We start from the raw sequence: 23827 nt of genomic DNA, 5'->3' as shown, positions 1-23827 counted from the left end.
TTCTGATCCCCCAACCTCCATGAGAATTTCCCAGCCTCTCCCACTCCATCCTCTGCCCCCTCTCTCGGAGACCACCGTGCCATGGTCTGGACCCCTCCCTTAGTGTTTATCATATTTGGCCCCATCTCATTAACTGCTACCTGTATTCCTTTTGTACCAACTACACTAGAAGCTGCCTGAACGTTAAGATTGTACGTTTCTCTACATCTGTTAGCACAGTGCTTTGCCCAAAGCGAACACTCAGTAAATACTTACTGGCTGGTTACAGAAACATTTAAAAATCATTTCGTGAAAATGGGCCTCTCTGAAAGGTTTTTTTTCTTGAAAGATAACTTTAGAAGACTCTACACATTCCTCAGTAGACCTACTCTAACAATGAATAGTTCCCACTAATAAGAAATGTGTTTACGTGAAATCAAAATACTTCCCACCAAAAAATTTTTATTGAGTATCTACTATATTCCAGGCACTTGGGGTCAGGGGTCTGGCCCCAATAAACATGGTTCCAAAAAAAGGAAAAAAAAAGAACTTTAAAAAAAATAAAGTAGTAAAAGATCTTTTTTTAAAAAATGGTCCCTACCCTCAAGGAGCTCAAAACTTTAGCCGGAAGACAGTTACACAATCATTATAATGCAATCATAGGAACGTAGGTTCAATATGCAGTAGGAACTAAAGAAGCACCTAATTCTGCCTTAAAAAGACAAGAAAAGTCTCCTGAAAAGAGACAGTGTTTGAACTAACCCTAGAAGGATGGAACAAAACATGGCAAACAGACAAATGGGAGCAGAGGTCTGAGAGATTGAGAGACGTGGTGTGTCCTCAGCCCCACTTACAGCTCAGGAACTGGAGGAGCACGAGTGAGGGAGGGGAGCGGTGTGACACGAGCTGGACAGGTAACTAGAGGTAGGGGACCTGGAAGGCTTTCATGTCGGCCAAAAGATTTTAGATTTTATCCTGCAGATGGCAGGAAGCCACTGGCAAATTTTAAGCAGGCTCGTGACATGATCAGGCTTAACACGGTAGAAAATTCATTCTAGCCAGGGTCTAGAGAATAGACTGGAAGGAAAAAAGATTGCGGAGACAGCAAAACCAGTTAGGGGACGTTTGCTGTGGCTCCTGCAAGAGATCACGCGAGAACTCAGGGCAGCAGCACCTGCTTTGGGTCTGTCTCACACTCCGCACACCATTAGCTCGCTTTTCAGTACAGTGGACAGATCTAAATCCAACTGGATGAAACTTCCTACGGGTCAGGGCAGCACCTGATGCCCTCTCAGCGCCTACCTAGAGGAGGTCAAGGAGTGAGATTAACAAATTCAGCAATTGCTTGAATACAAGGTAAATGGGGGAGAGAGAAAGAGACTAGTTTCCAAGGGTCTGATGAGTAGTACTAATACCACTGAGGAAGAAAAGGAGGGCTTTCATGCTGGGGTGGAATGGGGGAAGGGCATGAGAGCAGGGGTGGTGAGCCTGATGTCGAGTTTGGAGGAGAAAAGTAGCCCTAGCATAGAACTCAGGAGAGACATCCGAGTTAGCAATGTACATTCGATCGTAAGAATCCACTCCCTGGTGGACTGAAGCTGCAGAAATTACTGAGATGCCCCAGGAATTGTAGGTAGTGGGAGAAGAGAGGAGGGTCAAGAACAGGGCCTGGTACAGTATGGTTAATTTTAAGGATAAGCAGAGGAAGAGAGCAGAAGGTGAGAGACTGTGAAGGGCTTGCCAGAGAGGTGGAGGGCCACCCAAGGTAAAATAGTGTCATGGAACCCGAGACCTGAAAATCAAGAGAGAGACATCAGTGGACAGGGTCAAACTCTGCAGGGAAGAGTTATTTACTTTTTACTTAAAAAGTTGCCATCAAAAGGGAATGATGATACATGCAACTCATACATGCCAGTTTCAAAGGATTCAGGAAAAAACCAAGTAGCAAAAATGCACACAGTAGTCACAGAAATGACATATATGTACATTTGAGTGTCCATCTATCTATATGTGGAGAGACACAGAGAAAGATGAAGTTGGCACAACGTTAATGAACCTCAGTAAGACTATTTGGGAGTTCTCCATACTATTCTTGCAATTTTCCTGTAAGTTTGACTTAATTTTGTAAGTTTGAAAAAGTGAAAAGTTAAAGAAAACGGTGCCCAGAGGATTTCACTAGGAAGAGGTTACCGGTGGCCCGAGCAGAGCAGCATGGGCAGGGTGGTGGGAATCCGTGCTCTCTTACAAGGTGTAGAGGGCACAACCGGAGAGGGAAAAGGATGGCCAGTGCAGCCTACACCTGCAAGATGCTTCACCGGAACAAGAGATGAGGTTCAACTGGAGACTGAGGTCAAGTGAGGGATTCTTGCATTTTTTTTTCATAGAAGAGATGGAAATACATTCACAAGCTGCAAGGTGGAGAAACCAGAGATAGGGCAAGGAAACAAGATATGCCAGAAACAAAGCCCCTGAGGCCATTTAAGCCTATGCATCTTCGCTTTCAAAATACTGACAATTGATGGTCATCAGCATCCCTTTCTGTGTAAGCGTCCTACTCATGCCTCAGTCATCCGTCTTCACTTTACCTTTCCACATAGGTCTTGTCCTGGATCCTTCTGTGCTCCCCTGTGAACCTTCACAGCTTTTCCCAAATTTCAGTTCCATTTTGTATCCAGAACTGGACCCAGTACTACTTAGCTGAGGGTCTGACCCTTGCCAGCTCGTGTGAGGGAGCACATTCCCAATAGCAGAAGATCCTTCCCAGGCACGGAGCATGCGGTCAATAGAAAAAAAACAAACAAACAGAAAGTTTTCCAATTAAGTGAAGCTTTGGCAAAATGAAATAGGAGGTTTCCTTTCTTGCCACCCTAAATTAACTCTTGACTTTGTAGGCCAGGCAAAGGAATGACAGTGTGAAAAGTAGGTAGGATTGTTGACTAATTGATATCAAAGTCCTTGTAACCACTTCCTAAGTAATCTTCCTACCTCTCCTATTATTATAAGAATAGAAGAGCTATTATTTTAGTTTTGCCTCCAATATCATCAAGAGAGCTATGCTTCTTTTATTCATCTGAACATAGAGCCCTCCCTTACTAATGCTGAATGTGAGAGCCAGTCAATACATGTGCTCTAAATGTTCTTAATAGTATCAGGTGGAATTGATAACCCCTGCTCAAAGTATTTGTGTTTTATTATTAATAAACACACCAGACACGTCTTTACGTCAGAGCTGATCTCGGAGCCCAGGCACAACCCTCAAGGTTGATCAGGGCAACGAAGAGCAAGAATGGCTTTTGTTTTAAAGCAGATGCACCTTTGGCTGAGACAGAACATGCATCCTTCCCCTCTGCTTAGGGCTTGTAAACAGGAAAGCCATAAAAGAGAAGCAGCTAGACACTGCCTTTCATAGGGTTGGGGGCAAACCACCCTTGGATGGCACAGTATGAACGAACATGAATAACTAAGTGTGGATCTAAGAAATTATCATCCCCGTATTAGGCATCAGGATTCCCCAGTGTGAACGCTGTACCAGTGGCCACTGTTGTGTGTGTGCTGGGAAAACCTAGTGCCATTAAGCAGTTACCCTGAGTGCATGGAGTAGGACTGATTGTGAGTATCGCTAACAAAAGAACCCCATTGAGAGCAGGACGGTATAGAGGATTTCAGTGCTGGTGGAGATTAAGTAGCCTGAGAACGGCTTTGTATGTTAACTTGAGGGAACTCAGGTCTTGCGACCTAAAAAGTGACACCTGATGTCTCAATTGTCGGGTAATAAATCTTCAGTAAACCACAGATCTCAAGTAGTCTGCTCAGAAGGTGAGAGAAATCACATCGAGCCCGTAAATGTCTTCCTTTCTGGGGACTGAAATGCCATCTCTGGGCACTTACACTTATGTGAATAGAGGATTTAACACTTGAGACAATTGAAGTTTCATAAAATGATAAGTCCTTGGCCTTGTTGACAGAGCACCCTGTGAAGAGTACTATTGTAATCTGAATTGTCAGCCGCAAAGGTAGAACGTGATTAAAACCAAGTGGTAACCCAAGATTTCAGGTCCGGTACCCTAAGGAAAAAATTCCTGATAGCTTTTTTTTTTTCTTTGTTGGTGGGAATGAGGACAGAGAACTGGGACATGTACGGTTGGATAGCAGCAGAAAAAGCTCCTGTTCACTTATTTTTCTAGCAATTAAAAGGTTGACAAATATTTATTTTTATTTTTTAAGACTTTATTTAGGGGCACCTGGGTGGCTTAGTTGGTTAAGGGTCTGCCTTCGGCTCAGGTCGTGATCCCAGGGTCCTGGGATCAAGCCCTGTATGGGGCTCCCTGCTCTGCGGGGAGTCTGCTTCTCCTCCACTTGTGCTCTCTAGTGCGCGCGCTCTCTCTCCTCGCTCCGTCTCTCCAATAAATAAATAAAATCTTTTAAAAAAAGATTTTATTTAGTTAGAGAGAGAGCAAGCATGAGTGGTGGGAGGGGCAGGAGGAGAGGAAGAGAGAGAATGTCAAGCAGACTCTGTGCTGAGTGTAGAGCCTGACGTGCAGCTCGATCCCAGGACCCTGAGATCATGACCTGAGCTGAAACCAAGAGTCAGATGCTCAACTGATTAAGCCACCCAGGCGCCCCTGACAAATTTTTTTAATGAAATTACCAGGGGCGCCTTGGTGACTCAGTTGGTTAAGCATCTGCCTTCAGCTCAGGTCATGATCCCAGGGTACTGGGATTGAGTCCTACATCAGGATCCCTGCTCAGTGGAGAGTAGGCTTCTCCCTCTCTCTGCTCCTCCCCCTGCTTGTGCACTCTGTCTCTCTCAAATAAGTAAATAAAATCTTTTTAAAAAAACAAAAATGATATCAGGGGCGCCTGGGTGGCTCAGTCGTTAGGCGTCTGCCTTTGGCTCAGGGCGTGATCCCGGCGTTCTGGGATCGAGCCCCGCATCGGGCTCCTCCGCTGGGAGCCTGCTTCTTCCTCTCCCACTCCCCCTGCTTGTGTTCCCTCTCTCGCTGGCTGTCTCTCTGTCAAATAAATAAAATCTTTAAAAAAAAAATAAAAATAAAAATGATATCATCAGCTTCAATAAATATTTATAGATTGTAGCACAGGTGGGCTTTTTTTTCTTTTGGTTTTTTACCTTCATGAACAGTAGTGATGGCCATGAAAAGAGCCATTGTGTTTCATTAACACAACTGATAAGATTGTAAAGTAGCAGTTTTCTTCTGGGTCCACTATAAGGAAAGATGCTCCTGGGCTATCTATTTGCAGAGCCTTCTTGCCCGCATTTTCCCCATGCAGTTCCATATACTGCATGGAAGAAAGACCTTTCTTAATTGAAATATAGTAAAGGAAGTTTTTCTTTTTTGGAGTACCACAGGTAAAAATTCTAAGTGTAGACAAACTCATCAGAACCTGGCCAGTCCTCCAGAAAGCAGGGAAAACATGCTCTGAATTTCAGATAAGCCATTTATACTTAACAGTCCGATATGCGAAGTAATATTATTGTAGAAGACTGCTTTAAATTTAACAATCTCAACCTCACCATTATAGGGAGATTTCATTAGAAATAGAATACTATTTAATATTATACAGGAGAAGGATGGTCTTAGTCATTATGTCAGAAAAGTGAAATAAAAGTTGAACTCATTCCAGTAATTTGATCATTCTTCATGACAAGCTAAAACAATCTGAGCACAAATATGATTAATTCACTTTAAGGTTCCCTCCCCCCCCCCCCCGAATGACCCAGGTAACTGGCATTTTTCAATTAATGTTGCCCAGGTAGAGATTTTTTTATATGTGTGTTCAGAAAGAAAAAAATATGTTGCATTTTTATATCGCACTGATGCATATGGTCACATCACTGTTTTTACTAAGCATTTAATCATTCTTTCCAAAGGCCACTTAACTCTGGTAGTTTTTCACAAAATAATGAGTGCTTTATTCCTTGGAAAATATTTCTAAATGGCTTAGCACAATATAGTTACATAGTGTATCTATTATACCAGGAGTACATCTTGTTGTTACAAGACTTTGAAAAGCATAAAGACCGTTCTGAAATTGAAATATTTCCCCCAGATGTTTGATTGCCTAAGTACAGGCTATATTAAGGAACTGAAGCAAAACAACCCTTGTGGTTTCACAGATGTCCTATCACAGTGCAGACTCTTTTATAATCCTCTGAATAAAAACTAATTTGTTTCATCTGGTGAAGAGGTCATTTCTAGCTTCTGACCTATATGAGTAAGAAGATCTGATCATCTAAATTGTAGCTCATATTTGACTTGTACTTTGTTGGTAAAATGGATCATTGAGGTCCTCTCTGGTTGACATCTTTAAAAATATTCACCTTAGTTAAAATAAACTTGCATATTTTGATGTAGATTTGTACTTTTTTTGCCTGTAGCCCTGTGGAGGTAAAACTCCTTCCCCTACCTCCCCCCCCCCCATTTGGTAACACTTCATTTTACATTTGAAGTCAAAGACTTGTCCTTAATATAAAGCCCATTCTAAGCTCCCTACTTCTAGAAAATTCGTAATCTGAAGTTGCCAGGAGGAATTACTCAGCTAATCACTCGCATATCCTGAAATTAGGAAAGGACCTGCTGTACTCTTTATACCCTTTCAATTCTGTGGTCAACTTCCCAGAAGCCTCAACTGCTAGTTTGAAAAATACTAAAGTAAAATGGGAAGCGTCTGACTTTACATTAACCAAAGATATCTTTTTAGAATTATCAGGAACACTTGTCTCAATATGAAAGTGCAAAGTCAAACAGCGTACTGAGAGGTCCATCTTCTGAAACAACCAATGGCCAGCAACCTTCCAGAAAACCAGCCAAGCACAAGATTCGAAACCAGCCTAAATGTCAGCATGGCCTGAAGTCCTTGGTGACAGAAGAGATGGCTGCCAGTCACAGAGAGCAGAACAACACTCCCAGACAGCAACAACACCAAAATAAGCCTATGGATACTTCTCTGAAGCACGAAACAATCAGAATTATGAACGTGCCTGACAATGATTTACAACACTCAAGTGCACTTAGGAGCCAGGAGCCCAAAGTAACCTCCAATAAATTTGCTCCACCCCAGCAGGCTTTTGACAAGGTATTGTACAAAAACTCGACTGGATACCCCTCGGTGGATGTTAAGAAAGAAAGAGGACACAAAGGCCAGGAAGAGAAAAGACCGTCACATCAGCAGCTACACATCAACACCCTTTCCAATATGGACTTGAACTACCATAATGAGCTTGCTAAGAGACAAGTACCCCTGAGCCAGAAAGGCTCCCGGTCCATTCGTAACAAAAATGTTAATGGATCGAGGGAAAATAAGAAGCAACCCAAGCAGACTTACACAGAGACAAAATATAAGAACTTAGAAATATTATGGTAAGAATTCCCTTTTCTCAAGCGTTTTTCTGGAGGAGAAGTGAGAGACCATTGAAGACAGGAGAATGGGGGATGGGCAGGTCATGGGGGTGGTCAGGGGAGAGGAAAACATCACCTAACAAGGTCCTTGGCTCTGATTTTTTTTTTTTTAATGATTTGTTTATCTAAGAGAGCACGGCAAGTATGGGAGGTGGGAGGGGTACAAGGACAGGGAGAGAGAGAATCTCAAGCAGACTCCCTGCTGAGTGCAGACCCCCCCAACACTGGGCTTGTTCTCACGACCCTGGGATCATGACCTGAGCCAACACCAAGAGTTGGACGCTTAACAGGCTGAGCCACCCAGGCGTCCCAGGTGGCTCTGATTTCTGCCTCAAACGGTCCACTTTCAATGTATTTTTCTTCTTCCCTGTCTCCTCTAGTTTTTCCACTGTAGTTAAGCCAGAGGTTGGAGGGTGGGGAGGAGGACAGAGGGACCAGTCATTAAAAAAAGATCAGTAAATTTTGAGGGTTACAAGTAATGTTTGGAAGAAACTATCTCTGACATTGTATTGACCTATCCTAAGGAAATCATCAAAAATACAGAAAAATATGTACGCACAAAAGTACCATCATTTACCAAAATGACAACAATAATCCAACAATAAGGAAAGGTTTAGGTAAATTATGGTATTTAATATCATGTAATCCTTAAAAGTTATGGTTATAAGGAAACACTTCTATAAAAAAGAAAATAGTAAGGTACAAATTCATATCTAAGGAGTAGAAGCTCTATTACGTAAAGCTATGCACAAAGAAAGAAAAATGCACCAAAATGTCAATAGCGGTTATTTCTGGCAAGAGAGGTTGGGGTTATTTCTAACGTCATCTTCACACTTTCTGAATTGTTCAAAGTCCCTGCAATGCAGATGTATTCCTTCTATAATCAGAAAAAGAAAATTATTTTAAAAATCACTTCAGGGGACATTTCCTGATGTCATTCAATCAAAGGCATTTATCACATACCTGATATGCGCTAAACCCACTGCTGAAATGCTACAGAAGATACAATAGTAGCATGACCCACACGTACCTTCCAGGAGCTGACTCTCAAAGCAGGGAGACAATCTGCATATCTGAAGTGATGCGAAGATATTTCAGTGCTGTACTTGGAGGTATGGAATGTACATTCAATAAAATTCAGATTTAGCTTCCTGAAAGAGGTAGTGATAGATAGCAACCATCCTGGTCTTTCTTTCCTGACTTTAGAGGGAGTGCTTCTAACATTCATATCATTAAAAATATGTAACTTTTGATAGACAGGGAGGGGAGACAGGAAATTTCTCCTGTTCCTATTCCTTTTGCAAAGAGCTTTTATCACAAATGGATTTCCAACTTTAAGCTACTTACATTGATTGTGGTCATATTTGGATTTATTTCTACCATCTTAATTTGCCCTTTCAATCACCCTATTGTTTCTATACTGTTACATCTCTCTCTCTATATATATATATATAGATATCTAGATCTTCTATTGAACTAATAGAGTTTTGTTACTTTTTCCCCTCTACAGATTTGGAAATATATATTCTCTATTTTGAGTATAGCTGACACACAATGTTCCATTAGTTTTGGGTGTACAACTCAGTGATCTGACAAGTTTATACATTATGTTACGTTCACAAGTGTAGCTATCACCTGTCCCGTTACATTGCTATGACAATACCACTGACTGTTCCCGAAGCTGTGACTCTTATTCCTGTAGCTTATTCATTTCATAACTGGAAGCCTGCACCTCCCTCTCTCCTTCACCCATTTTTCCTAACCCCTTCCCTCCTCCCCTCTGACCACCGATAGTTCTCTGTATTTATGGGACAGATTCTGCTTTTTATTTATTTTTTAGATTTCATTGATGAGTCGAATTCCATGGTATTTGTTTCAGTCAGGCTCAATTCACCTAGCATAATGCCCTCTAGGTCCATCCAACTACTTTTTCAAAAAACTAACCTAGGCTGGTGTTAGTATTTCTATTCTCCTCCAGAACAAATTCAGAATCGCTGGATTGCTTTAATCCAGTCGCCCTCTGGAGCATATGTATTTTTGCTCAGCTCCTTGTCCAGCACCTAGAGCTCCAAAAATTATCGCTTATTGTATACAATGTTTTAAATTTAACTGTTTATTAATGTCCTTGCCTCACAGTTTTTCTTCCACTCTTTCTTCCCGAAGTAGAGATCCTTTGGAAATTTTTTCAACAAGAGTAGGTCACTGGTAAATTTACCTTAAATTCCTTTATGCTCTATCTTGAATTGATAGAAAAATGTTTTCTATCTCCTGGTTTCTATGAAAAGCTTTTTGTCAATATAATTAAATTTTCCTTTGTTTTCATCTTTTTCCTTTGTTCTTGGCATTCTGAAGTTTCACTGTGTGAGGTCTAGGTATGAAATGTTTAATCTGGCTTGTGATTCCTAAATCTGAAGATTCATCTCTTTCATAAATTCCACAAAATTATCATCCATTTCTCTTTATTAGGAAATAGTCATAAGAAATATTACATATTTTATAAAATATTATTTACCCTCTTTTCCCTCCAGGAACACTAAATAGGTGTATATTAAATTCTGTTATTCTAGACTCTAGGTCTCTTTAATTTGCTTTCTTATTTACTATCTTTATCTATTAGTGCTTCTGAGAAATTTCCTCCTATAAGTGTCCCAATGCAATAACTCTCTTCAGCTGTAGCTAGTATGGGTTTAATGTACCCACTGAGTTGTGAAATTCAGTAGTATTTTTCATGTCTAGAATTTTTATTTGGTTCTGATTAAAACCTTCCTGTTCTTTTTTCAAAATAGGTTTCTCATGGTTCTGGTTTCTTCTTTCAGTTCTTTAATCATTTTGCTTTAAGAATGCTATTTAATAGTCTATCAGAAGTTCTTAGAAATCTAGCACTGCTGTGTGTGTGTGTGTGTGTGTGTGTGTGTGTGTGTGTGTGTGTGTGTGTCTGCTGACTCTCTTACTTGGTAGATTATTTCCTCATATGTTCTAGGATTTTGGCTTGTGAATGTATGTTTAGCCATCTCATCTGTAGACACCTAGGCAGGCTTGAGGAGTGTATCCCTCCAGAGAACTTTTACATTTACTTCTGCCAGAGATGCAGAGGTATCCCTCCTCGGGGATCATTTTTATGTTATTTTTTTTTTTTTTTGGTGTTGGAATCCACGACTATGTAGGTAAGGTAAATATGAACCCCACACACTGTCCCATGGAAATTCATAAGGAATTTTCTTCCAGTTGAGAACTAGACTAAGATAGGCTTGCTTTGTTGAGTCTCAATGCTGGCGACTGAGGTGTTGACTAATCCAACCTTTTATCGAGGATGTAGCTCTCCCAGAACTTCATGCAAGCATCTCAGTTGATTCCCCACCCGACAAGGGGCCAAGATTCCACCTATCCTGTGCCAGAGTGAAGTGTTAGAGCTCGAGCCCATAGATCCAAAACTCCCACAAAGAACGCCATAGCTTCAGCTTATCCAAAATCTGCTTTACTTTTAATCCCTTTTTTGATTTTGGTCTCAAAGTTTCCCTGCCTCTCGTACAAATTCGCCTATGTATTCAAACGCATGTTTGTTTAAACTTAATCCAACATTTCCAGGTATTTTATAGTGGCAAAGACTTTTCAAAGGACTGTTTTTTCTATTCTGAATGCACTAAATGGAAGTTCTGAATAAGAGCCAGACTACCCTAAAGAAAAACTAGGAGGATTTTAAGAAATTAATGTATTTATGAAAAGATTAAGCTAAGGGTGTCTGGGTGGTGCAGTCAGTTAAGCACCTGACTTTTGGTTTCTCCTTGGGTCATGATCTCAGGGTCGTGAGATCGAGCCCTGCTCCGCGCAGAATCTGCTTTAGATTCTCTCTGCCTCTCCTGCTCATGTTCTCTTGCTCTCTCTCAACTAAATACATCTTTTTTAAAGAACATTAAGCTAAAGGTCAATAATTTGATTTGGAGAATGATGAATACATCAAATCCACTTTTATGCTAAAAGTCCTATATATGCAGTTTTTAGTAACAGATTTGTGGGGTGTTTCTCCGTTCTCCGTTCAGGAAATTCCATCCTTCCTCGGACAGACAACCTGTTAGACCTTCTCCAGACTCGCAGCTCACTCAGATAATGGAGCAGCACCAGCAAGCACTAATGCAGCTGACCGAGGTGCAGCCCACAGAAGAGGCCTCGTCCAGCGTCACATTTCCACCTATATTGTCAAGGGTCGAAAGTGAATCCCAACTCAGTTCAGAGAGTGGCCAAAGAAACCAAATGAGGTTTAGTCGTAGCAATTCCGAAGGCTATCTGCTTCAACTGGAAAAAGGAAGAAAGCATAAGAAAAGGAGCAGCAGCAAGGTAACAAAAGCATTTTACCAAATAACTTTTAATTCTGATGGTACAGATGGCCCTTGGTTTTCATTCCCTTACTTCTAGCCATGGAATAGGGATGGTAGTTACGGAGCCACTGCCACACAAGTCCCTAGGCACTTCCCGATTCGATCCCCTGCTACTGCCTGAAATGTCCCTCCTTTGTGTTTCATCTCAGGGAAGGGTCTCCTTTTGGCCCCAGGTTAAACATCGCACCCGGTCTTGACCTCTAGTCAAGGCTGAGCCTCTCAGCGCACTCTCCTATTGGAGGAGACATAGTAGGGCTGAGTGAGGATGCAAAAATCTTTCCAGGAAGAAATGAAGGCACATGGAAGGAGTCTTTCTAGGTCCTCTGCATTTCTCCACTGTCACAAGCATTAAAAACCCCTCAGGAAAGGTCACTTGCTTCTAATGCCAAATGGTAAGGAAAAAACTGGATGCATTCTGCGTTACAGGGCAACAGGGAAAGACCTGGTTGGAAGCAGTGGGCCTGTGGTCATCTAGGTTCCCCAGGAATAGTCTCTGAAATGGAGATTCACGTGCAGTAGGCTGGCTGAGACGTCTCCCGAACCACCCCTGTAAGGCAGTGAGGGGGGCAGGGTTGGCTGAGGGAGAGCATACGGTGATACAGGTACAACAGGAGCCTCTAGGAAGCCCTCGAGGGCTCTGAAGTTGGGAGGGCTCTTTGAAGGTAAAGGGTGTAAGCTTTTGCTCCACCAAATGGACCAGCCATTGGCTACTGACTACCCCCCAGGGACGGTTGGAACTTCGGGCACCGCAGCTCCATCTGCTGAGGGCGGTTCTTAGGGAGGGACCCAACTGGGACAGCACTCCCAGCAAGTGGAGGAAAGAGTGCCTCAATCCCGGGGGACATCCATAAGGCAGTTTTAGGGAGTCAGCCTTCATTCAATTCCACATAGGTGTTGAATTCCCATTAGGAACCGTGGTAGGTGCCGGGAAGTAAAGAGAATGAGCCATGACCCTTCCTCATGTAGACACACAGGAAAATGGCCTCAGTATAATGTTGCCATGGGGGGAGGGGGCGCGGAGAGGTATGTGTGGATTGCACAGAGGAGCACAAAGGAGTTCAGATTGACATCCAATCTGGGGGGGTTAAGCAGGGCTTCAGGGGATAATTCTGAGCTGAGATTTAGATGATCAAGAGTTAATAAGAAAAGACGGAAAGAGCATTTCAGGCAAAAAGGACCAGGCTGTAGCTCAGTCCCTAGCAAAGAGCAAACCATCAAATAAATGTTAGTTTCCTTTTCCTTCTTCTCTTAGGAATTTGAATTCACGTCTTACAGAGAAGAGATGGCAGAAAGTACTGTGATGACAGTGTGTATCAGTGGAAGTCTAACAGCATGGGAGGGTCAGAAGGGGAATTAAAACAGAACTTCTAGTCACTGCTGCCCAAACTCTCTTTCCAATTCAGAAAATCCCTCCCTTCCTGCTTTCTGTCAGGAATGTTACAATCCACCACATCCATTTGCTCGGTCTGACACCTTCAACCTGCATCTCACAAACGCACAGAAGCGCTCTTTGTCCTTTAAGCTACTCCAGAAGCTAAAATGATTTAGAACCGAGCTATTTGTATAGGACAGCAGGTAGCCGGGGCACCAGACAGGGGCAATCATTATCCAGGTCATGCCCATTTGCTAGTCACAGCAAATCTTGTGGTTTCCAAGGGAATAGACTTGAATCACATTAAAAATTTGAGGATTTGTAAAGCTAACAGGCCCAAGCACTGTTCCCCTGCTTCTGGCACTTCTGATGTGACCGATTTAATGAACACTAAGCATCGTCCGTGCTGGTCAATGCAGACGTCAGGCCGTAAGAGACTGACGCAGAGGAAGGGACAAACCGCATAAAAGTATCTATTGCGACCGGACGCAAAACAACTGTTTAAGGAGTTCTGGAACAGCTGAGCTGCAGTCATTAACTCATGCATTTGTTGTCACAGGCAGTCTGGGTATTGCTGCTTGACGGCTTCTAAGAAGAGGTTCATTTGGATTAAATTTAGCAACCACAGAGCAAATTTCCTTCACTCGCTGTTCCCCAGTCTTGGAGGCATTGTTTTTTTGCCCTGCTTTTGAGTAACTTTCTCACACTCAGACATCTGAGAAATGTTCTGGAGAAAAGCCTTGCCGTGTCCCCCACCGAGGGGTACAGCGTTTCAGAGCAGAAACAAGTCCTCACGGGACAGTCGAGGTCATTCTTCAATTCAGGCACACTTTGCCCCACGTTTACAATAAAAGTCACTCCTCCAGCTTGAGAAGTGGGATTAATTACTGGAAGAAACATGCCATCAGGAAAGTTTGGTCATCCTCTGCTAAGGGGCCATCAGCAGTGAACACCAGTTCAGAGGGGTGGGTCTGGTGTTCGAAATCATCGGCCCGGGGCCAGGGGTGGCGGAGGTCCATTTGTGCAGGTCTCATGCAAAGACTAGCAGTGAACCCCATCAGGGTTTTGTTGAGAACAGGACTACGTTTTCCTCCTGTGTTTAGAGACCTAACAGGACTATCATTGTTGATTTAATTTGTGGGGGGAGAGGGAGCCTGCTATTGTGACCTTTTAGTCTTGTAACAGCCAAGGAGAACTAAATCAAAGTAAATTCTGAGGATTATTTTACTATAAAAGCCTTTTGAAGAGGCAGAAAGTAGATTAGTGGTTGCCTAGGGCTGGCGGTAGAAAGGGGCAGAGGAGGGGCTGCTAATGGGTACAGGGGTTTCTTTTCAGGGTGATGAAAACTTTCTAAAATCAGATTGCGGTGATGTTTGCACAACTTGATGAATATACTAAAAACCAGTGACTTGTACAACTTCAAATGGGTGAATTTTGTGGTGTGTGAATTCTATTTCAGTAAAGCTGTTAAGACTTTTGATGGAAAGAGATCAAACGAAATTACAGCACTGAGAGCCAATCAAGATTAGTTGAGGCAAACTTAAGTAAATCCAGGATTTTTCATTGTCAGTCACCCAGAACAAACTCCGTTAGGAACCATGCTCTCTCTCCCTGGAGGAAAGGTTTCTTTGCTAGAAGCAGCTCGCACTGGAAAGGAGTTAGTAGCATGTAGTTACTGGTCCCCCTCCTTGGGCCACACTGTTTATTTTGTGTCAGTATTTAACGCTAGTCCCTTCGCTCTTTTCCTAGGATAGCCAAGATGTTTATTCTGGTTATTCGAGGGGATAGAAAAAACTGGGACAAAGGGCCGCTGGGGGGCGGGGCAGGGAGCAATTATTTGTGCTTCACACTGTATCTTTTGTGTCAGGGCAATGATTAAAGTTAAGCTGCTTCATGCTAAGTATGTGATTTCTGGCCACTGATCATTTCTCCTCAGTTTTGGACAAATTGGATTATGACTTGGATATGAGCGAGGTTCTCTCCTTTTTCATTACTGGTTTACTTTGCCAAATAGAAAGTAACGTAGTGATGGCGAAACAACGGTACAGATGGCATGCCCAAGAAAAAGAACAAATTTGCAGTTGCCAAGTAGAAGATATCCGAGTTCATTCACCTACTGATAATTAGCGGAGATCTTAAAATGTGATCATGTCCAGTGTAATCAAGGTTTGGACAAAAAGGACATTCTTACACATTGCTAATGGAAGTGTTCATTAAGGACCTTACATGTGTTTGTCTCAGTAATTCCACTTCTGTTAAGTTTAGATCTCAAAGCAATCATCAGAGTAGCCCACAAACAAGGCTTATCCCTAGGACATCTTAAAATGTTCAACATTTAGAATGTTAGGTAGAAAAGTCACATTTTGGAAAATATGTAATGACAGGGAAATACAGCATAATGCTAAAATACTTAGTGAAAATAATTTGTAGCGCTTCGCAATTTTATGAAAGGATGAACAGAAAGATGTCAAGGGCAAGGAGCAGCTGGAATGGTTTTGCCAGGTGATTGTTTTCTCTAAAGAGATTAAGGATTTTGAAAAACCTTAAATGAACAATATTTTACTCGATACTTTAATGTTTTTCATGATTTTAGCCCAACAACCTCTTTTTTAAAAAAAGATCCTCTCTCATCTTTTATGATTAGATATACTAAAAGACTTTCGACTATAAATTTTGAACATTCTAATCAGGAAAATTCTATGTGCAGGACTCAATCCTTGCAGCGTAGAAATGTTGCCCAAAAGATACAGGATTCTGGCTCTCTGAAGTACCGAAATGTTAGAAATATTGCTTTCGGCTACAAGTCACGCAATTACTATTTACAGCAACTTCAAAATTATGAGCTCGTTCTTCTCAGCTACAGTTAATCCACAAGTGGACAGTAACTAGCACTAATGGTCCACAGCTCAAAACATCAGAAACAATATTTGTATGGTTCTCTCATTCCTCTCCTGACACAAGATTGCTGCTGCAGCTCCAGCTATCATATCCACATTCAAGACAAGGAAAAGGAAAGGGAGGGGCCGCACCAGCCTGAATGAAAGCTAAGATGCAAACTCTACCCCAGCCAACTTGCATTTATGCCTCATGGGCCAGAGCTCAGTGCTGCAGATGTGGGGAAAGGAGTACCTGTCTCCAAGCGTCTGTGGTGGGGAAGGACAAGGGAGAAACTAACTGGTATGAACGATGGGTAGTCAGCCAATAGGCCTGTGGGAGTAGAACACATTCTTGTAACCATTGATACAATGTATAGTGGACACTTAGGATTTGAGAGTTATAGGTAGTAACTAGATCCAATATGATGAGAAATTTTTTTTAAGTCTCTGGCCTATCTGCCAAATTCTGTCTCAAGAGCTCATTAGAGGGATGCCTGGGTGGTTCAGTTGGTTAAGTGTCTGCCTTTGGCCCAGGTCACAATCCCAGAGTCCTGGGATCAAGTCCTGCATCGGGCTCCTTGCTCAGGAGGGAGCCTGCTTCTCCCTCTCCCTCTGCCTGCAGCTCCCCTTGCTCGTGTGCTCACTCGCGCTCTCTCTCCCTCCCTCTCTCTCTCTCTGATAAATAAATCTTTTTAAAAAAAGAGCTCATTAAATACACTGTTTATCTTAAGACTTAGGATAATAATTTATAGGCGCTTTCAAAATTCAGAAAAATCCTGAGGTTTGTCATTAGCATATAGACAGGTAATACCATGTGCATTAGTACAGAGCTGCCTGTCGCCTCTCCAGGATGGCTATTCTTTCTCTGTTCTAAGTGCTGACTCAGGCCTGTCTGAATAGAATCACTGTCACACTAGCCCTTTGGTGTTGTCCTTCCTATTCTTCCCAAGGAAGGAAACCAAATGAACTCACAACTCAGAAAAAGGATTTGGTAGCCCCACAAAGACATCTTCCCCAAGTAACAAGTCAGTTTTAACACTGAAAGCAGCAGTTTGGGGAATATCTTAATCTATCCTATAATCAGGAAAGCATCGGTGTTGTTCCTGCCTGTTACTGTGCTCAGGTGTCATAATCTAAAAATTAAATTGCCTCGTTATGTTACTCTATCCTTTTACATGTTCAATACTAGTAAGAGTCATCATATAAAATTACTTATGCCCTTCAAAATACCCAATATCATATTGACTAAAAGGAGTTTCTCAAATCTTGCTTAAACTCTTTTTTTAAAGATTTATTCACGTGCGAGAGAGAGCGAGCCCGCACGCACACAAGCAGGGGAGAGGGAGAGAGAGAAGTAGACTCCACCCTGAGCATGGAGCCTGATGCGGGACTTGATCTCACAACCCTGAGATCATGACCTGAACTGAAATCGAGACTCAGAGACTTACCCAGGTGCCCCAGATCTTGCCTAGACTCTGAACCCTTAAAAATTTACAGTCCTTTCCTAATCAGAGAAGGAGAGAAACCATAAGAGACTCTTAACTATAGGAAACAAATTGAGGGTTGCTGGAGGGGAGGCGGGTGGGGGGTGGGGTAACTGGGTGATGGGATTAAGGAGGGCACTTGGAGGTAAGGAGCACGGGGTGTTATATACAACCAATGAATCACTGAACTCTACCTCCAAAACTAATAATACACTCTGTGTTAATTAATTGAATTTAAATTTTAAAAAAATTTACGGTCTTTTGAATGTTATGACCTCATTAGACTGGGCACTCTCCTTTTGAAGCAATGCTTACCGGATTTAGATTGCCTCTTCCCAGGAAATCATTTGGTTTCGTGAACTGTACAAGACCAGATGTAATAGTAAGGGCAGCAGCAAAGTGGTAATGTAGATGTTGTTTAGAATGTTAATAAAACAGCTCTTTGTTCACTTGGAAATTTTTATTTATAATTTTTAGAATTCCAATTTTTTTGTTGTTGCAGAAGTTGGAAAAGTCAAAACATGTTAGTTGACCAGCTACAAATTACCCAAGAAGCTATTATCAATAACTACCACGAGAGTGGAAGAATTGTCAGGAAATGCACCCACTCTCCCAACAGTCCACACGGGCTTCCATTCTTTCCTTATGTGGCTATGACAGCATGGTGGGGGGAGGGGCACACAATTCCTTAAAAGAAACAGTCTCTTTGTATTTGTAGAGCTCCAAGCTGAAAGGTTATCAGAAAAGAGATGTGAAGCTTGGAGGCCTTGGACCTGACCTTGAGTCCATCAGAGACAAAGTGAGTGTGATGTGCATACAACATGTTGTAGGCTTGGAGTTGCCTACCTGTGTTTTAGCAGAACTGTACAGACAGGACTCCCACCCACCCACCGCCTAGAACCAAGTCCCAATCCAAATGTCTCCCTCTGAATAGAGACCCTTGTGAAATAGCATTAGTAATAGAGACCCAGATACTCCTTTTACCACAAGATAAAATCACCTAGCCAATGTTGTTTTATGTATCCACCTTTTAGTTAGTCTTGAAGGCCCTCACAGAAAAGGGGGCCACATGCACATGAAAAGAGAAGTGTGTGTTATATGGTCGTTGGTCTTTCCCAATAGAGTGATCTTGGTAATTCTGAAGAGTGGCTACAGAGAAGACACTTAGGATAAGAGTTTCCCAACCCCTGAAAAGTGCATCCACTTTATTTCCTTTCCTCTAGTGAAAGAAGATCTTCATTTAATGTGTTTTAACTACAGTTGCACTCAAGGCATAAAAAGAGAGTATAGTTCAAAGTTGGAAGCCAAAATGAAAATAAATTGGGTAAATGCAACAGAGAAGGAGCTGAATGTGATTTAGACCCTGTTAAGGAAACACTGGGTGTGCTATGGCAGTGATGTCCCCCCTCAGAGAGAGACTGTTTCTAGGAGAAACATTAATTTAACTCTCTCACTGCTGTTGCCTTATGCGTGGTAATCCCATTTCCTCTCTGCGGCTGATACAATATGCCAGCTCTCTAAAATGAGTGCCGCTTTTAAAGAGAGAACAGAAAGATCCAGCAGGACCTGTGCACTGTCATAACGTGGTTTCTCTCAACAGATGCAGAAATTAATCCAAAAAAAGGAATACGCGAAACAAGTTAAGGAGTATAACATGAAGACGCGATCCATTCTGTCAAAGCCACAAACAGCGAAAACTGAAAGTCAATCTGCCATCCCTCGGCAGAAGGTAAGAAATCCCCACCAAGACAGTTAGAATTAAAAAGCAACCTTTGTTACCGCTTCACAAATTCCCCAGTTCTTTGAACCCAGATGTCTTAGCCACTGCCATTCCTGTGGCTACCCATCATTCACAGACATTGATTCACAAATAACATGTGTACGAACAATGCTGTAAGGTTAGCCTGAAGTTCATCATGGTCTTAAGTCCTCCACATGTTTTCTTCCTGTATTTCAAATCTGACACACATAAAAATGAATATTGAGGCCACCAGACAGGAAAAGATACTCAACATCACTCATCACCAGGGATATGCAAATCAAAACCACAATGAGATCACCCTACCCCTGGTCAGAATGGCTAGAATCAAGACGACAGGAAATAACAAGAATTGGTGAGGATGTGGAGAAAAAGGAATCTTCCTGCACTGTTGGTGGGAATGTAAACTGGTGCAGCCACTGTAGAAAATAGTATGGAGGTTCCTCAAAACATTAGAATCACCATATGATCCAATAATTCCACTACTGATTATTTACCCAAAGAATACGAAAATACTAATTTGTAAAGATATATGCACCGTATGTTTAGTGCAACATTAGTTACAATAGCCAAGATAAGGAGGCAACCCAAGTGTCCATCTTTAGAAGAATGGATAAGATGTGGTGTGTACAGACACACACAGAAGCATATTACACAGCCTTCAAAAAAAAAAAAAAGGATGAGGGCGCCTGGGTGGCTCAGCCAGTTAAGCATCTGCTTTCATCTCAGGTCATGATCCCATGGTTCTGGGATCGAGTCCCACGTTGGGCTCCCTGCTCTGCATGGAGTCTGCTTCTCCCTCTGCCCCTCCTCCCACTAGTTCTCTCACTCTCTCTCTCGGTCTCTCTCTGTCATTAAAAAAATTAAATCTTAAAACAAAAATAAGCTTTAAAAAAATTTTTTTAAAAAGGATGAGATGGTGCCACTTGTAACAACATGGATGGACCTAGAGGATATTACGCTAAGTGAAACAAGTCAGAACGTAGAAAGACAAATACCATACAGTTCCATTCATATGTGGAATCTGAAAACCAAATGAACAAAACAAGAAGCAGAATCCAACCTATAAATACAGAGAATAAATTGATGGTGGCCAAAGGGAAGGTGGTGGGGTGATGGGCAAAACGTTTGAAGGGGAGAAAGAGAGAGAACAGGCTTCCAGTGATGGAATGAGTAAATCATGAGCATGAAAGGTATAACCCAGGAAATACGGTCAATGACACTGTAGTAACGTTGTATGGTGACAGATGGAGCTACACTTGTGGTGAGCACATCATGAAATATAGAGAAGTTGAATCACTAAGTTGTACACCTGAAACCAAAGTAACATGTGTGTCAACTATTCTCAAAAAAAAATTTATAATTGAATAGTAAGGTGATTTCTTAGAAGAAACTAGCAATCCTGATAAATCCTATCAATTTCCTTCTCTAAAGTTAAATTTTAAGGAATTAGTGTCTTCTTGCCATTTACGGGTACGTATGTCAAAAGAAGAGTCCTTCCTTGTTTCTTTCAAGTTCATTCCCCTACATTTTTCCCAATGAACTGTAATATATAGGTCCCTCTAGCCATGAAAAATGATTTCATAAAATACAGAATGTTCTCCCTCTCAGAGGTCATCCAACTATAAGTCAGGATGTGAATGAAGTACGTTCAGCGGAGACACTGAGCCTGGCAGTGCAAAGTCTCTGTCTCAGTCCCAGGAAGAACATGGGACTCTTTGCATGAGGGACAAGTGACCCTTTGGTGCTTTTAGGAATTTGTACTTCATGTTCTCTCTCACAGACCATCCTATTTTCTATTTATTGCCTTTCTTCCTTGGACCTTGAAGACCTCAGTCCACTTGATTGAGTTTCCATGGTGCCACTTTTTCTTTTTTCTCCAATCCATTATTTTTTCCATGAAGAGATTCAAGACAACAAGTCTGTAATTAGAAATTCCTACAGAAGTCACCTACACACACTGAGAAGTTTGGACATTTTCTTTCCCCTTCCAGCACCTGAATATACTATCTACTCCCATTTCAGCCATCAAGAAAATTATTTTTTTAAGATTTTATTTATTCATTTGAGACACAGAAATAGAGAGAGAGAGAGAGAGAGAGAGAGAGAGCATGAGGAGGTGGAGAAGCAGAGGGAGAGGGAGAAGCAGGCTCCCTGCTGAGCCAGGAGCCCAATGTGGGACTCAATCCCAGGACCCTGGGATCATGACCTGACCTGACGCTTAACCATCTGAGCCACCCAGGCACCCCAAGAAACTTATTAAAATATAAAACTGATATAAAGACAGATTTAGAAATCATATTTAGTGATCTCATTTTTATTGTAGTGCCTTTTCAAACTGACATCACTGAAAAAATACTGCTTTTTTCAGTCTCTAGGCTTCTATGGATATACTAAAGAAAAGAATAATTTCCAACCTCTAATAAATAGTTCCAAGAGCCTGGGAAAGAGAATAGTTGATGTAATAATGGAGGCTCAATTGTATGTCAACTACAGTGATGTCTTTGGTCTCACCTTACTACTTGCTGTAGCAAGCCCACTTTGAATGGAAAGGTCTGTTAGTATCTCCTTAATAGAAGTTTGGTTTTAATAAGACAGCCAGAAGCTAAATAGAGCCAACACATGAGAAATCTGTTTTCAAACACTTGAATAAAACTCCATTTCATAAAGAAAATGCCCAAAGGCACAACTCTGTTGCATTTTCCACCTCTTTTTCATAGCATGATGTTGTGTGGCTAGCTCACTTTGTTGAAACTGCTTTATATTACAGGACTTGCATTTCCCATCCGCATCCTAGAATTTTATGGTAGCGATAGCGTCCGTTCGTATTACCAGTAAACATCTCCTAAGGCTTGATTTCGTTTAAGGAATCTGGGGCTCACTTCCCATTTCAAATCAAACGTTATCTTTATGCTTGTAGGCTTTGGAATACGCCAAGACCATCCCCAAACCCAAACCTTCAAATCTGACTGATCAAGTATCAAAGGAAAAGAAAATTCCCACCTATCCTCGAAAAGACCCTCTGCCTGAAATCTCACTGCTGGAAATACTACAGAGCAGACACGAAAGGGAAAAACAGGCTGTGGCTGCCTTCAAAGTCCTTCACATTGTGTAGACCACAAATCTGTCGGAGACCAAATATGCCCGGGGACTGGACATGGAGAAAAAACTCCAACCCACCTTTGTGCGTAGAAACAGATGACCCTCTGTCCTCTAGCTGCAGCCCACGTTTGCTTTGTACAGGATTTAAAGTAAGGGGCCTTATTACTTCACAGAGCTGTATTTTACTTTCTAGGAAGATTTTTTTATTATTTATTTTCAAATCAGAATTTTGGGTGGAATAAGAAGTAGGGAATAAAGCCTTTTAGTTTCATAGAGGATCTTTTGATTTCTTAAAAAAAAAAAAAAAATCACTACCCTTCCTTGCATAATGAAAACCATGAAGTGACCCAGCAAAAAATGTATCTAACTTTTGCTCCTCTCTGACCTTCCTGATAAGAAAGAAGTATAAACACTTCAGTTTCAAATAAATATGAATGTAAATTGAACTAGCTGTCAGTACTTTGGAGATGCTGTTTCCCAAATAGTTCTAAAGTCTCTAAATTTAAAAAATAAAATAAAATCCCTAAATTTAGCAAAGGGTTTATATAAAATTGAAAAACTGAAGGCACATCTAGACTTGCTTTTTTAAGTAGAACATAACCGAGTGTTGTCCTAACAGGGCTTCGAGACATAAATTAGAAATCCAACAAATCCAGAAACACCCATTCAAGGCAACTCTGAGCGATAACCTTTCTCAAAGCTACTTGTTCTGAGTATGGGAATATGCCAGGCGTCTTGCCATCGCAAACATCTTAAAATGTTACCACATCTGTGCTTTTATACACACACACACACACACACACGAGTTAGGTAAGATGAGAAAACATTCCATACTTTACTGCTACGTGTCAATATTCATAAATATTTACTTTTTATCTTTTGAAACTAAATAAACATCATCAGGTGATAACTGAATAAAATTAACAGGTCTTAAAATAATTCCTGAAGAATTTAATTTTTTCTTACTTGCTTGTATTAGATGGGCATTGCATTCTTCAATAGCCATATCCAGAAATGGGCAATTTAACATGAAATTAGGGGGAAAAATCTGTTGATCTATACAGGTGGCATAAGAGCTAACTTTGGAGAATTATTCCTTTGTTATAAACGTTTTACATAAACCATGATGTGGTATAAAAGCTACCTGCACATGATTTCTCAAAACTGAAAGGAATTAGAATTGAAAATCTGGAAAAATTACACATATCTGAAGATAAATAGTAAACTGACAAATCATGTTTCAGTGGTATTTTGAAAATTATATCATATGTGAAGTATTAGTTTGGGAAAATCATAGGCCAAACTGTTCCTAAGATGTATTTGTAAAAGAAGAGGACCCTTCATGGTACATGATGAAGACTGTTCTAGAAACTTAAGAACTAAAATTTTTTCCAAACGGCCTTAGACTTACTCTGGAAGATTAAATAATGCATATAGAGAGATTTCCAAATTTAAAGGGACAGA

At 41.3% G+C, this 23827-nt stretch overlaps 1 protein-coding gene across 1 annotated transcript in view; it reads left to right on the top strand.

Moving 5' to 3' along the window:
* The window catches only part of JHY (junctional cadherin complex regulator), a 54743-nt gene extending 31939 nt beyond the window's left edge, over nt 1-22804 (top strand). The window contains exons 4-8 of the mRNA XM_045798007.2: nt 6700-7358; nt 11435-11729; nt 18221-18301; nt 19103-19231; nt 22182-22804. Coding sequence (XP_045653963.2) covers nt 6700-7358; nt 11435-11729; nt 18221-18301; nt 19103-19231; nt 22182-22376 — 1359 coding nt within the window. The 3' untranslated portion in view covers nt 22377-22804. The remainder of the gene's footprint in view (nt 1-6699; nt 7359-11434; nt 11730-18220; nt 18302-19102; nt 19232-22181) is intronic.
* The last annotated feature ends 1023 nt before the right edge of the window (nt 22805-23827 follow it).

The sequence above is a fragment of the Ursus americanus genome, chromosome 16 (genome assembly GCF_024610735.1).
Source record: "Ursus americanus isolate L20-20 chromosome 16, mUrsAme1.1.p, whole genome shotgun sequence".
Classification (NCBI taxonomy): Eukaryota; Metazoa; Chordata; class Mammalia; order Carnivora; family Ursidae; genus Ursus; species Ursus americanus.
Note: the sequence above shows the minus strand (reverse complement) of the source record. Positions and strands in the feature narration are given on the sequence as shown.